Source organism: Oryctolagus cuniculus, chromosome 7, assembly GCF_051225735.1.
Source record: "Oryctolagus cuniculus isolate XC-2025 breed Fujian yellow rabbit chromosome 7, ASM5122573v1, whole genome shotgun sequence".
NCBI lineage: Eukaryota > Metazoa > Chordata > Mammalia > Lagomorpha > Leporidae > Oryctolagus > Oryctolagus cuniculus.
Genome location: NC_142873.1, coordinates 164,889,021 through 164,902,809, shown reverse-complemented (window position 1 = coordinate 164,902,809; position 13,789 = coordinate 164,889,021). Strand labels below are relative to the sequence as shown.

Below are 13,789 nucleotides of genomic sequence, written 5' to 3'. Positions count from 1 at the left end.
CCCGACCGGGACTAGAACCCGGTGTGCCGGCGCTGCAGGTGGAGGATTAGCCTATTGAGCCGCGGCACCGGTCTATTTTAATTTTTTTTAAAAAAGATGACTTATTTGAAAGATAAGAGTTTCAGAGAGGCAGAGAGAGACAGAGAAAGAGAGAGAGAGGGAGAGACAGATTCTTCCATTTGCTGGTTCACTCCCCAAGTGGCTGCAATGGCCATGGCTGGGCCACGCTGAAGCCAGAAGCCGGGAGCTTCTTCCAGGCCTCCCAGGCGGGTGCAGGGCCCAAGCACTCCCCTGCTTTCCCAGGCCGTAGCAGGGAGCTGGATTGGAAGTGGAGCAGCTGGGACTTGAACTGGTGCCCATGTGGGATGCTGTTGTCACAGCGGACACCACACCACAGGCTGGCGCCGGCCCCAGTTGTGCAGTTTCTATGCCAGCAGGTTTGTTAACAAGGCGGGGCAGACCTTCGGCACAGCAGCCTCCTGCTCAGGGTGCCCACATCCCGCACCGGAGCCTGGTCCAAGTTCCACACTCCCACTCCCACGCAGCCCCCTGCCAACGCCCTGGTGGGCAGCCGGTTATGGCCCTACCTCAGGGGCCGGCTCCTGGCTTTGGCTTGGCCTGGTCTTTGCTGTTGCTGGCATTTGGAGAGTGAACCAGTGGAACTGATGAAAACAAATTTACATTGAAAATTGATTGGGGCTGATGCTCAGCAGGTTAAAGACCCAGCCTGTGGGGCCGGCGCTGTGGTGTAGCGGGTAAAGCTGCCGCCTGCAGCGCCGGCATCCCCTGTGGGTGCTGCTTGGAGTCCCAGCTGCTCCACTTCCGATCCAGCTCCCTGTTAATGAGCCTGGGAAAGCAGTAGAAGATGGCCCAAGTCCTTGGGCCCCTGCACCCACCTGGGAGACCTGGAAGAAGCTCCTGGCTCTTGGCTTCAGACCAGCGCAGCTCCAGCCATTGCAGCCATCTAGGGAGTGAACCAGGGGGTTGGAAGACCTCTCTCTCTCTGCCTCTCCTTCTCTATTTAACTCTGACTTTCAAATAAATAAATAACATATATATATTTTTTTAAAGACAGCCTGCAACACCGGCATCCCATAAAGTCACTGGTTCGAGTCCCGGTTTCTCCACTTCTGGTCCTGCTCCCTGCTAATGCACCTGGGAAAGCAGTGGAAGATGACGCAAGTGCTTGGGTCCCTGCACCCGCGTGGGAGTCCCGGAAGCAGCGCCTGGCTCGCCTGTCTCCAAGTTAAAGGTGTACCTAGGACGGTGACTTGTTGATCTGAAACAGAGGCAGAGCAACTCCCACAGCGGTTCAGTCCCCACACGCCTGGGCCTGGGCGAGGCCGGAGCCAGGAGCCGGGCGCTCCACCCGCAGGCGCAGGGCCCCGGGCCCCCAGGCCAGCACGGGCTGCCTCCACAGGGGCACAGCAGGGAGCTGGACGGGGCGCGCAGCAGCCGGAGCGCCAGCGTGGGACACAGGTGCTGCACCGCTCCTGCCCCAGCTTTCTCCTGCGCGAAGCTCTGGCTCTCCTGGAGGCCAGCGCACAAATGGGGCGCAAGAGGGGAGGGGCCCAGGGCACTGTCCACAGGCCCCCAGGCCAAGCCCTAATCGCTGTATCTAGAGCCCCTGCCTGGCAGAGCGGGCAGGGCATGCGGCTCAGCCCCCCAGGGGCGGCTCCGCACAGCAGGTGTCTGGGTGGGGACCCCGCGAGTTCCAAGGGCGCAGACACCAGGGGTGTGGCAGGGAGGCGACCTTTGCTAACCAATGACCTCCGTTAACTTCAGCGCCGGGGTCAGGGTCCCCTCAGTGTGGGGCGCCGCCTGGGTCACGTGTCCCTGAGCCCAGAGCTGGGCTATACCGCGGGCTTCGTTCTGCAGGGAGCTCAGGCTCACACGGGTCAGTGAGGCGGGGCGCCAGGGCTGGGGTCAGCACAGCGCCCCTGCCTCCACTCCTGCCGCCCGGACACGGGCGAGGCCCGGGCACCACGGAGACCCCTTGGCCAGGGCTGTCTCATCTAAACCCGCTGCTGGGGTCCTGCACCGTGAATTCCCACCAGGCCCGTCAGTCCCCGGCCGCGCCCGGCGCCGAGGCTTCGTCTGCACCCGAGGGTGACTCCTGGGTCCCGCCCAGGGCTGATCATGAACCCCAGGGAGCGGCCCCGCCGGCCGCGTCTCCCGGGGCAGGACGGCAGGTGCCGTCCGCCCAGCAGCAGGCAGGGACCTCGACCACGCGCGCCGGTCGGGAGGCCACAAACGTCCGTGGGCTTAACAAAGGCAGCCTTGGTAGCACCGTGGCTGCCAGGGCTGCGGGGTGCAGGGGGCGCGAGGAGGGCGGGGCCGCGGCCTTGGGCCCTGGAGTCTATTCTGCGGGGCTAAAACCGCGCGCGGGCGCGGGTCCAGGTCGCCGCATGGACACGCACACTGAACCGGAGTCCCGGGTCCGCTCCCGGGCCGGCCTGGCTGCGGCCACCCCTGCGGAGTCAGCGCACCGAGGTCTCCAAGCGTCCATCGAAACCCGAGCCTGCGCGGACCTGTCACCGTCCGCGGAAGCCCCGCCCACTGCGCCAGCAGAGCTGTCACTCGGCGGCTCCCATCCCCACGGCAACGCACGCGTCCCGGGGATGCCCATCGCGCAGGCGCCGGCGCCGCCACGTCCGGACGGGCGGCCGAGGTGTCGCAGTCAGCCGAGCCTGGCCGCCCGCCGTCGGGGTCCGACGTCACCTCGGGGTGGCGGTGCGTCCGCGCCCCCAGCCCTTCGTGCTTTCCCCGTCAGAGGCATAACTTCCCCCTCTCGCCGTGGCCCCGCACTGCAGAGACGCGGCCGGCCGACCCGTGCTGTCCCGGCCGCCGCGGCCCGGTCATCTTGTGCGGTCCTAAGCCCCGCGCCCGGAGCCCCGGCGTGCGCCGCTCCTCCCCCTCCCCTTGTGCTTAGCCCCGCCCCGACGGCCTAGCCCCTCCCCAGGCGTGCTTAGCCCCTCCCCTCCCGGCTGCGTAGTCCCCCTCCTTGCTTAGCCCCTCCCTTTCCCCCCCGCCTGGCTTGCTTAGCCCCTCCCTTTCCCCCCGCCTGGCTGCGTCGCCCCTCCCTCTCTCCCCGTCCTGGCGTGCGTCGCCCCGCCCCCGGCGCGCGTCACCGCCCCTCTCTGTCCCGCCCCGACCCCGCGGCCTCCTGGGAGCTGCGGCCGCCCCGCCCCCGTCCTCCCGGGCGCCTGTGGACTACGAGTCCCGGCAGGCAGTGCGGCGACCGGGAGGGCGGGCGCGGGGGCTGCTGCGCGGCGTTCTCCGGTGGCGCTGCGGGCGGCGGGCGGCCTGCAGTGGCCGCCGCTGAGCAGCCCAGGCCGGCGGCTGCCGCGCGCCCCTGACCGCAGGCGGGCCGACGGGCTGTCCGCCTGCTCGGGGCCCCGTGCCCGGCTCCCGGGCAGCGCGGAAACTTCGGGCAAGTGGAGGGCGGCGGGGCCGGGCGGCGGGCAGCGGGCGGGGCGGCCGCCGGGGCCGGGGCCGCGGTCCGGACCGGCCGCCGACTGCGTCTCGGCCTCTGCCCTCGGCCACAGGCGGACGCTGGCCGCGGTCGGAGGCGGGTGCCGGAGGCCGGGCGCGCGCGGACCGCCAGACTGGTGAGCTGCTGACGCGGGCGCGACCCGATGGCGGGGTCTGCTGCTGGGTGCGTGAGCGCGCGTGCCTGTGGGCGGCGGCGCGATGCGCAGGAGACCCCCGTGAAGCCCGCGAGGGTGGCGGGCGGGCGCCGCTGGGCCCGGGGACGCGGCAGCCCTGCCTTTCCCGGGGGGGGGGGCCTTGCCTGGCCTGTTGCTGCGGGCGCAACAGGTCCCCAGATGTCAGCCTCCACCCAAGGTCAGGTGCGGGCAGGGGGCAGCGGTGACCCCACTGGGCGGTGGAGGTCAGAGGTCGTGGCCCCCCCAGCCCAGGGCTTTCCGCGGCGGGGGTGCTGGCCCCCGCCTCCGGGCTTCAGCCCACTCCGCGGGGGTCCGGGGTGCTGCGGCCGGCGTTCGGCCAGTCGCTGGCGCCGGACAGGGTCAGTGCGGGTGCGGGGTCACCTGTGCCTTCGCTGGGCTGCAGCGCCTCGCTGAAGGCGGGTCTGTGGTTAACGCCTTTCCCACGGACTCTCCGCAGAGGGCCCGGCCTGATCCTCCTCCACCGCCCGACCCCCGGCCCCTGGAGACAGCCGGGGGGGCCTGGTCAGCGGCTGCGGCTGCGTTCCAACAGGAGACCGCGGCGGCTGGGGGAGCAGCGGCTGAAGGCTTGGGATGCTGGCTGGAGGCTGGCGGGCGCTCTGAGGTGAGACCCCGATCCGCCCCGCGCCTGTCGCCCCCACCCCCACCCCCACCCCCACGGGCGCCTCAGGTGTAGCAGCGGCCTCCCAGGGGCTTCAGGCCGGCCTGTGACCTGGGCGGAGCCAGGGTCTCTGCGGAGGGGCAGACGTTGGTGGCTCTGTGTTGGTGGCGTGGTCAGCTGAGTGTCAGGGGACGGGAGGAGGGCCATGGGGACGCCAGGGGCTGCGGTGGCCGTGGCCCTCGCGGCGTCCTGCACAGGGGAACGCTGTCGCCCCCTCCCCCCCCCCCCGGCTGTGGCTGCCCCTGGGGTCCCTGCCTCTGGGTGGCCTTGGCCAGGCCAGGTCAGGCCTGCGCACCTGCACTTGCCCCAGGAGTCTCGGGCCAGAGTGAGCCGACCACGGACACGCGGGGGGCCCAGCTGTGCCGCCGCTCTGAGCCTGGGGCCCGCAGGGTTGTAGCGGAGTGGGCACTTGGAGGCCTCATGCTGTCCGGGAGGGGTAGGGTGGCGGGGCCCCCACGGGCGGCACCTGGGCAGGGACTCCCCTGCGGTCTGTGGGGCGCCCTCCCTGCCCCCGCCCACTTCTCCGACTGCTCCGCGGCTGGCCGCAGCCGGGGAGGCCGAGGTCCATGCCCTGCCGGCAGCCTCAGTTCTGAGACCCCCAGGCTTGACAGACAGGCCTCCCCGGTGGTCCGGAGCACTGTGCCGGAGGCCGCCCAGTGGACTGGACCCCTCTCCCCACCTGGCCCTGCCCCTCGCTGCTGAGACTGAATGAGACAGTGAGCCCGAGGCTGGGTGCTGGACCCTGTCCATGCCGGCCTCAGGAGCGGGGGTGGGGGGAAGCCCCGGCCCTCTCCAAAGGGTCCTGGAATGTCCCGGGAGCCGTGTCCCCGTCTGTCCCCACGGGGACGGGGGACGGGTGGCAGCAGGGCGGAGGCGGCGGCCCTGGCCAGGGGAGGCCATCCTGGGCCCGGGCCCCTTAGGGCTGGGCACCCTGTGTGTGCACTGAGCTCCCCTGAGCCCCTCCTCCTGCCCCGGGCATCGCAGGGTGCAGTTCCAGGCACGAGAGGTGAGGTGGGGAGGGAGACCCTGCCTGCGTCCCCTCAGCTGCCCCACTCCCGCGGGCTCCCGTGAGGGACAGCCCGGGGCCAGGGCTGGGCAGGCAGCAGCCATGCTAAATGCCTGGAGTGAGCGCCAGCAGGTGTGGCTCAGGCCTCGGCTGCTGCCACGGCTGGACCGGCGCTGGCGCCCGCGGGTGGAGGCCGTGGCGGCCCCCTCCTGCCTTCCTGATTGCCCGCAGACCTTGTGCGAGTGCCCCAGCCCCGTCCGCAGGGCACAGGTCACGCTGTGGCACGCCCGTGTCTCGTTGGCAAATGTCCAGCAGACAAGCGGTGTGGCCCCTGCCCGGGGCATGCCGCCCTGGCCGCAGAGTGACCGCAGCGCCGGCTGTGGCGCTCGGGTCTTCCTGCCAGAGGCCTTCTTGGTTCTGGGCCAGTTCCCTGGAACCAGCTCAGCTGTGGCTCCTGTGGGGCGTCGGGCAGGGAGGAGCCCTTCTCTCTGCTCTCCCCACCATGACCAGGCCTGGCTCCCGGCTGGGCAGAGAGCCTGTGGGTCAGGGTCTGGCAGAGGCCAGCAGCCTGGGGCCCCACAGCGCTGGGCGACCCCTCTGCCCCCGGCCACCGTCTCCGCTCAGCTGCTTCTGCCGTGTCTGCGGGGGCCGTGGTGGGGGCTCAGCCTGGCCGTGCCCTTGGCTCTCCGGGGCCGCGTGGTCTGGAGCTGGTCACGGCGAGCCCCTGGGGAGTGGGGGCAGCTGTGGCTCCTCCCATCACACATGGAGGCTGCTCGGCCCGCTGGGTCTCCCGAGGGGTCAGGGCCATTTCCAGGAAGGGGTCCTGGGCATTCCTGGTGGGAGCCAAGGCCTGCCGTATGGTTGGCACACGGCCAGCCAGTAGGTAGGTGGGACGGGCCTGGGCTGGCTGGGCCCTCAGGACACGGGGTCTGCTGCCCGCCACAGGAACCCAGCACGTGCTCTGAGGGTCAGGTGCTCTCGGGGACTGTCCAGGTGGGGCACAGGCAGTGAGTGGATATGAGGGCTCCGTGCCTGGCTCTGTGTGGGTACGGCGGGTACAGTGCTGGGAGGCAGAGCCGGTGGCCACCCTGAGCCCCCTGCCTTGTTTGGGGTCGCATCCTCAGCACAGGGCACTCCAGCGGCTGGTCTGGGCGTGGCCGTGTCCTGTGGAAGGCAGGAGGCCGCCTGGTGCAGGGTCCCAGCGGGGCCTGGGCTGGTCTGAGGTTTCTCCCTGGACGCAGAGCTGGGGCGTGTGGTTGAGGCTTCTTGGGAGCCCCCGTGGGTTTCTGTGGCAGCCCCGGCGGTCCTGGTGCAAAGAGGGAAGGAGGTGGAGCCGGCCGAGGGGGTCTGTGCCCTGATCCCCTGGGGAGACGCGTTGGAGGGGCACTGTCCCCGCATTGGGTGCAGGCTTTGCAGGGGGGCTGGGCCCTCACATGGGCTTATCCCGGGCGCCACTGCTGGGGCTGGCTGCTGCCCACCTATAGACTGGCCAAGCCTGGGTGTCAGGGCCCTTGGGGCCTAACTGAAGCTGGACCCACGGCCACGCACCTGCCAGCCTCCTGGGAAGCGTAGGGTGTGGCTTGAGGACGCCCACACTCGGCCAGCTCTGGCCCTGGCAGCACCTCTGGGGCGGCACCTGCCCAGCCACGGGCCCTGCCCTTGAGTGAGGAGGGGAGTGGCCATCACTGCTCTGTCTGGGGCCATGAGCCTGTCCTCCCCTCCCCCTCACTCACACAGAGAATGCCCAGGCCACAGATGGCCGTGAGCTCAGAGCCAGCCCCTAGGTTGGGGCCTGGAGCCCCGGGGTCGGCTGCCTGGCCCCTGCTACGCTGTGTCGCTTGTTCTGGGGTGAACAAGCAGCCGCCCTCTGCTGCTGTCCATAGTGGGGTGGCCTTGTGCTCCGTGTGAGGCCAGGGGTCCGTGCCCCGCCTGGCCAGGCCACGCCTCTCGGGAGCTGGTCCTGCAGTGGGGGTGTCCCAGCTGTGAGCAGTGGGCAGAGGTGCTGTTGTGGTCATCCAAGGGTGCCTGTGCCAGCGTTGTGCCCGCCAGCCGTGGCCGTGTGGTCCGTGGTGGAGAGCTGGTCCGAGGCCACGTGTGCTGCCCTGTCGCCCAGCAGCCCGACTGTGCCAGGAGCGGCCTGTTTTCTTCCAAGAGCTGTATTTCTTGCCTCTCAAGGGCACCTCCAATTTTTTTTTTTTTTTTAAGGCTCATTTTGAAAGTTTTTGGAAAGGCAGAGTCACAGCGAGTGCGGCGGGTGGGAGGGGACGCCTCTTCCGTCCGCTGGTTTGTTCCTCGTTGGCCGGGGCTGGGCCAGGCGGAATCCGGGAGCCTGGGACTCTGTTTTGGTCTCCCACGGGGGTGCTGGGTGCTTGGCTGTCTGCCGGTTTCTCAGGCACATTAGCAGGGAGCTGGGTTGGCACTGCGGCAGCCGGGATTGGAACTGGTGCCCACGTGGACGCTTAACCTGCTGCGCCACGCGGCAGCACCGCCACATCAGTTTGAGCGCGTTGCTGGCCGCTGTGTGCCGTCACCATAGAGGAGCATCCACAGGCGGGCAGGTGCTGGTGGGGCGGCTCCGCCTCCCTGGGGCCGGCCTGTGGGCCCCTCTGGGCAGGTCCAGAGCGTTTGCACTGCCGCTTTATGGCTGGGGCTAAGCAGTCCCCCAGGACTCTCCTCCGGGCTTCCCCCTCTGAGCAGGCGCCAGGTGCAGCGGGCGGGTCGGCCCGTGGCCACCTGGCCCCGCCTGAGGGCGCCCTCTGCCTGCAGGCCCCGGCAGTGCCGCCCACCATGGACCCGGACCCCCAGGCAGGCGTGCAGGTGGGCATGCGCGTGGTGCGCGGCGTGGACTGGAAGTGGGGCCAGCAGGACGGCGGCGAGGGCGGCGTGGGCACGGTGGTGGAGCTGGGCCGGCACGGCAGCGCCTCGACTCCCGACCGCACAGTCGTCGTGCAGTGGGACCAGGGCACCCGCACCAACTACCGCGCCGGCTACCAGGGCGCGCACGACCTGCTGCTCTACGACAACGCCCAGATAGGTGCGCGCGGGGGCGGGCCTGGGGGCGGGGCCGGCGCGCCGCCGCCTGACCCCGGCCCTGCCCGCCCCAGGCGTCCGCCACCCCAACATTATCTGCGACTGCTGCAAGAAACACGGGCTGCGCGGCATGCGCTGGAAGTGCCGCGTGTGCTTCGACTACGACCTGTGCACGCAGTGCTACATGCACAACCGGCACGACCTGGGCCACGCCTTCGAGCGCTACGAGACCGCGCACTCGCGCCCGTGAGTCCCCGCCCAGCCGCCCGGATCCCTGCCGGGCGCACCTCCCCGAGGATGGCCCGGGCCGGGGTCCCGCCCCCCGGGGGAGCAGGACTGCCGAGGCGGGTGCTGCGGGCACCCCTGGGAGGCTCGGGCCGCTCCCCGGGACTCGGGCAGCAGTGGCCATGAGGCCGCTCGCATCCCTCGTGGAGGCCCCAGGCCCACGGTGAGCTCTCTGACCGGGGCGTGGTGCCGGGCGCCAGGCCAGGGCGTGGCCAGGGAAGTGTCCTGTGGTCGTGGGATTGGGCTGAGGCAGGCACCGTGCACCGCATGCGGCGAGTGCGGGGCCGTGGGCTGCGCTGTTCCCAGCCTGCGCGCCTCACGTCTCCCCACGCACCGGCCCGCTGCGGGGCACCTCCCACCTGCCCACCCCCCGGGCCTGGGGGCGGGGCTCCGCCCGGCTCAGGGTCTCCTCTCCCGCAGTGTCTCGCTGAGTCCCCGCCAGGGCCTCCTGCGCGTCCCCCTGAAGGGCATCTTCCAGGGCGCGAAGGTGGTGCGCGGCCCAGACTGGGAATGGGGCTCGCAGGACGGTGAGTGCTGGCCGAGGGGCCGGGCCGGGCCGGGCCGCAGCCCGAGGCCGACGGGGACCCTCTCTCCCCAGGAGGGGAAGGGAAGCCCGGCCGCGTGGTGGACATCCGTGGCTGGGACGTGGAGACGGGCCGCAGCGTGGCCAGCGTGACGTGGGCTGATGGCACCACCAATGTGTACCGCGTGGGCCACAAGGGCAAGGTGGACCTTAGGTGTGTGGGCGAGGCGGCCGGCGGCTTCTACTACAAGGAGCACCTCCCGAGGCTTGGTACGGGGCTGGGCCCCCTGAACCAGCTGCCCTCCTGCCCTGCTGGGGGAGGGGCTGCCGCCTGAGGCCCGCCTGGCCCCTCCCCCCTCCCCAGGGCAGCCTGCCGAGCTGCAGCGCAGGGTGAGTGCCGACGGGCGGCCCTTCCAGTACGGGGACAAGGTCAAGTGCCTGCTGGACACGGACGTCCTGCGGGAGATGCAGGAAGGCCACGGTGGCTGGAACCCCAGGATGGCGGAGGTGAGCCGCCCACCCGCTGAGGCCCTGTGCCCTCCGGTCCCCTCCCCTGCCCTCCTCCCCCGAGAGTCCAGCCCGACCTGGCCACAGCCTCCGTGACCCGCCACAGTTTATCGGACAGACGGGCACCGTGCACCGCATCACCGACCGCGGGGACGTGCGTGTGCAGTTCAGCCCCGAGACCCGCTGGACGTTCCACCCCGGGGCTCTCACCAAGGTGCATGGGGGGCTGGGCTGAGCCCCGTGCGTCCGCTTCTGCAGCCCTGCCTCGCGCAGTCCCGGGCCCAGGAGTGACCGGGGAGGGCGTTGGGTGTGAAGGGACCCAGCGGAGGGTGAGGCTGCAGTGGCCAGGCCAGGGCGGCGTCTGTCCTGAGGGTGGAAGCAGGCTGGGTCGGCTGTGGGGTGAGATGCCCCCGGTGGGTGTGGTGTGGGGGATGGGGGCACAGGTGTGGGGCAAGCAGGAGGAGGGGACCTGAAGCTGGGGTGTCAGGGGCCTTGGAGGGAGCTGTGGGGGTCTCAGGACAGGTGGTGTGCATAGTGAGGGCCCTGCGGTGGGGGGTGGGCCCTGGCCATGCTGCCTGGGGCTCGCTCAGTGTCCAGGCTTGGGCCACCGGGCCTCTCCCACCTGCCCCAGCTGCTCTGGTCTGGTCTGGATGCTGCTGATTGGCCACTTCTGGCCACGGCTCCCTTGGTCACCTATGTCCCTCATCCACCCGACCCTCTGGCTGTGCCTGGGGTCAAGTTCAGGCCCGTGTCCTGGGGTGTGTGGCAGGGCACCTTTCTGCCCCTGGACCCCGCGTGGCCCCACACAGCTGGGAGTCTGACGTGGCCCCCTGTCACCTAGCACAACACCTTCTGGGTGGGTGATGTGGTACGCGTCCTCGACGACCTGGACACCGTGAAGCGGCTGCAGGCCGGGCATAGCGAGTGGACGGACGACATGGCCCCCGTGAGTGCCCGCGCCCCTGCGGCCGGCTCCCGCGCCCGGGGCCCGCTGTGACCCCAGCCCTCCCCCTCAGGCCCTGGGCCGCGTGGGAAAAGTGGTGAAGGTGTTTGGAGACGGGAACCTGCGTGTGGCGGTCGGCGGCCAGCGGTGGACATTCAGCCCCTCCTGCCTGGTGGCCCACCGTCCCGCCGAGGACGCCAACCTGGCCGTGGCCGAGCGCGCCAGGGAGAACAGAAGTGCGGAGCCCGCCCGGGGCCAGCGGGAGGCGGGGCCCCCCCGGCCACCACTCACCGCAGCCCCGCCCTCAGGCTCCCTGAGCGCGGCCCTGGATAAGCTCAGGGCCCAGAAGAGTGACCCGGAGCACCCGGGGAGGCTGGTGGTGGAGGTGGCCCTCGGCAACGTGGCCCGGGCGCTGGAGCTGCTGCGGAGGCACCCAGAGCAGGTGCGCCCTCCCCGCCCTGCCGCCTGGCCGGGGGCCGAGGGCCAGGAGCTCCCTGCTGACGGCTGGTCCTCCTGGCAGGTGGACACCAAGAACCAGGGCCGGACTGCCCTGCAGGTGGCTGCCTACCTGGGCCAGGTGGAGCTGGTGCAGCTGCTGCTGCAGGCAGGGGCCGGCCTGGACCTGCCGGACGACGAGGGCAGCACCGCGCTGCACTACGCGGCCCTGGGGTGAGGCCTGGCTGGGGCCGGGGGCTGCTCGGGGCGGAGCCCACGGGCCCAGCTGCAGGCTCTGCACCCCTGCCCCCCGGCTCGCTCTCCCTGCAGGAACCAGCCGGACGTGGCCCGGCTACTCCTGAGTGCAGGGTGTGGGGCTGACGTGGTCAACAGTGCCCGCAGCTCGGCGCTGCACGTGGCCGTGCAGAGGGGCTTCCTGGAGGTGGTGAGGGTCCTGTGCGAGCAAGGCTGTGACGTCAACCTGCCTGTGAGTGCCGGTCTGCTGGGCCCGGGCCCGACCCCGGGGTCAAGGCCACTGCCCAGTGACCGCAGGCCCCTTGCCGGCAGGATGCCCATGCGGACACGCCCCTGCACTCTGCCATCTCGGCGGGCGCGGGCGCCAATGGGATCGTGGAGGTCCTCACCGAGGTGCCGGGCATCGACGTCACCGCCACCAACAGGCAGGGCTTCACGCTGCTGCACCACGCGTCCCTGCAGGGCCACGTGCTGTGAGTGCCGGGGGGGGGGGGGCTCCCCCAGCGGCCTCCTGTGCCACGCCCGCCCTGGGGGCAGCCCCAGGCCCTGGGCAGATCTCTGCGCCCCCACAGAGCTGTCAGGAAGATCCTGGCCCGGGCTCGGCAGCTGGTGGACGCCAGGAAGGAAGACGGCTTCACCGCGCTGCACCTGGCCGCCCTCAACAACCACCGCGAGGTGGCCCAGATCCTGATCCGGGAGGTGTGGCAGAGGCCCCAGGCCTGCGGGGGGCTGGGGGCGGGGCCGCGGCACCGCGGGGGCGGGGCTGAGCCTGCGTGCCCCCCAGGGCCGCTGTGACGTGAACGTCCGGAACCGGAAGCTGCAGTCACCGCTGCACCTGGCCGTGCAGCAGGCCCACGTGGGGCTGGTGCCGCTGCTCGTGGACGCAGGCTGCAGCGTCAACGCCGAGGACGAGGACGGGGACACGGCCTTGCACGTGGCCTTGCAGCGTCACCAGCTGCTGCCCCTGGCGGCAGACGGGGCCGGGGGGGACCCAGGGCCCTTGCAGCTGCTGTCCAGGGTGAGGAGGTTTGGGGCCCCAGGGTCCCCCGCGCAGCCTGGGGCTCCGTGGTTTGCAGGATCCGGCGGCGCCCTAGGCCTGGTTCCGGACGTGCTCTGCTCGCCCAGGCCGGGAGGTGGGGGGTGACCCAGTCTCCTGGCCCGGCCGCCCCAGGACCTGGGGCCAGCAGCCTCGGGCAGGCAGGGCGAGTCTGGTCCTGAAGGCCTGGGCAGGCGCCACCCCGACGCCCGTCCTCACCTCCCCTGTCTTGCCGCCCAGCTGCAGGCCTCTGGCCTCCCGGGCAGCGAGGAGCTGACCGTGGGCGCGGCGCTCGCCTGCTTCCTGGCGCTGGAGGGCGCCGACGTGAGCTATGCCAACCACCGCGGCCGGAGCCCGCTGGACCTGGCGGCCGAGGGCCGAGTGCTCAAGGCTCTGCAGGGCTGTGCCCAGCGCTGCCGGTGAGCCCACGCCCGGGCAGCCCCCCCCCCCCCCGCTCCAATCGGGGCCTGTTCAAGCCCCTCCCTCCCACTGCAGGGAGCGGCAGGCGGGCGGGGGCGCGGCCCCGGGCCCTAGGCCCGCACTCGGCACCCCGAACACCGTGACGAACCTGCACGCCGTGGCCGCCACGGGGCCCGAAGCCGCCGAGTGCCTAGTGTGCTCGGAGCTGTCGCTTCTGGTGCTCTTCTCCCCGTGCCAGCACCGCACGGTGTGCGAGGGTGAGCGGGGCCGGCGGCCGGGGGGGGGGGCTGCCCCGGCCCGCAGAGCCCCTCCAACGCCGCCCGGTCTGCCCCGCAGAGTGCGCGCGCAGGATGAAGAAGTGCATCAGGTGCCAGGTGGTCATCGGCAAGAAGCTGCGTGCAGGTGGGTGGGGCCCCCGCCCAGCCGCCCCGCCTCACTCGCTCCCCTCGGGCTCACGCCCCGCTCCGTCCCGCAGATGGCTCGGAGGTGGCCGGCGCCGCGCCCGCGGCCGGCGCGCCGCGGCAGCTGGTGGAGGAGCTGCAGAGCCGCTACCGGCAGATGGAGGAGCGCATCACCTGCCCGATCTGCATCGACAGCCACATCCGCCTCGTGTTCCAGTGCGGCCACGGCGCGTGCGCGCCCTGCGGCGCCGCGCTCAGCGCCTGCCCCATCTGCCGCCAGCCCATCCGCGACCGCATCCAGATCTTCGTGTGAGCCGCGCGCCCCCCGCCCCGCACCTGTCCTCCATAAAGCGTTTCTCGAACTTGGCCGCCTCTGCCTGTCTGGGGGCGGGCGGGCCGGGCGCACAGCGAATCCAGCCGCGAGCCCGGCGGGCGGACGCTCTCCAGGAACCTTCCGCTCCGCCGCCGGCCGCTCGCCAGCAGCTTGGCGCCGGCCCCGCTGGCCGGGCGCCGCTGTCACTCTGGGCCCGAGCCCTGCGTGGAGAACTGGGGGGGGGGGGGGAGTAGGGGGAGGAGACACTCGGGGCCGAGCCGAAGCCAC

The 13,789-nt window shown here is 71.4% G+C and overlaps 1 protein-coding gene across 14 annotated transcripts; it reads left to right on the top strand.

The window, feature by feature from the left end:
* The first annotated feature begins 3,217 nt into the window (after positions 1 to 3,217).
* On the top strand, positions 3,218 to 13,550 carry MIB2 (MIB E3 ubiquitin protein ligase 2). 14 transcript variants are annotated; one of them, XM_070079408.2, is made up of 21 exons: positions 3,288 to 3,433; positions 3,549 to 3,611; positions 4,126 to 4,290; positions 8,120 to 8,387; positions 8,458 to 8,629; positions 9,089 to 9,195; positions 9,267 to 9,461; positions 9,556 to 9,698; positions 9,817 to 9,912; positions 10,540 to 10,644; positions 10,715 to 10,877; positions 10,950 to 11,083; positions 11,162 to 11,310; positions 11,407 to 11,563; positions 11,644 to 11,804; positions 11,904 to 12,030; positions 12,116 to 12,349; positions 12,608 to 12,786; positions 12,863 to 13,044; positions 13,124 to 13,189; positions 13,263 to 13,550. In XM_070079408.2, the coding sequence occupies exons 4-21, from the start codon at positions 8,141 to 8,143 to the stop codon at positions 13,499 to 13,501; spliced, it is 2,856 nt and encodes a 951-aa protein (XP_069935509.2). In that variant the 5' UTR covers positions 3,288 to 3,433; positions 3,549 to 3,611; positions 4,126 to 4,290; positions 8,120 to 8,140; the 3' UTR covers positions 13,502 to 13,550. The 14 variants fall into 14 exon arrangements, with proteins under 14 accessions (XP_089157706.1, XP_051696483.3, XP_089157705.1 ...); XM_070079407.2 differs by having other exon boundaries at positions 9,805 to 9,912; XM_089301580.1 differs by lacking the exon at positions 3,549 to 3,611 and having other exon boundaries at positions 3,218 to 3,433; positions 9,805 to 9,912.
* The last annotated feature ends 239 nt before the right edge of the window (positions 13,551 to 13,789 follow it).

What these genes read in the sequence shown, in the direction of transcription:
- MIB2 (XM_070079405.2), top strand. Translation starts at nt 8,141, where the DNA reads ATGGACCCGGACCCCCAGGCAGGCGTGCAGGTGGGCATGCGCGTGGTG. An exon ending in TGCGGAGGCACCCAGAGCAG is followed by an intron (nt 11,084 to 11,161) that starts GTGCGCCCTCCC and finishes TCCTCCTGGCAG; the next exon opens with GTGGACACCAAGAACCAGGG. An exon ending in GGCTGTGCCCAGCGCTGCCG is followed by an intron (nt 12,787 to 12,862) that starts GTGAGCCCACGC and finishes CTCCCACTGCAG; the next exon opens with GGAGCGGCAGGCGGGCGGGG.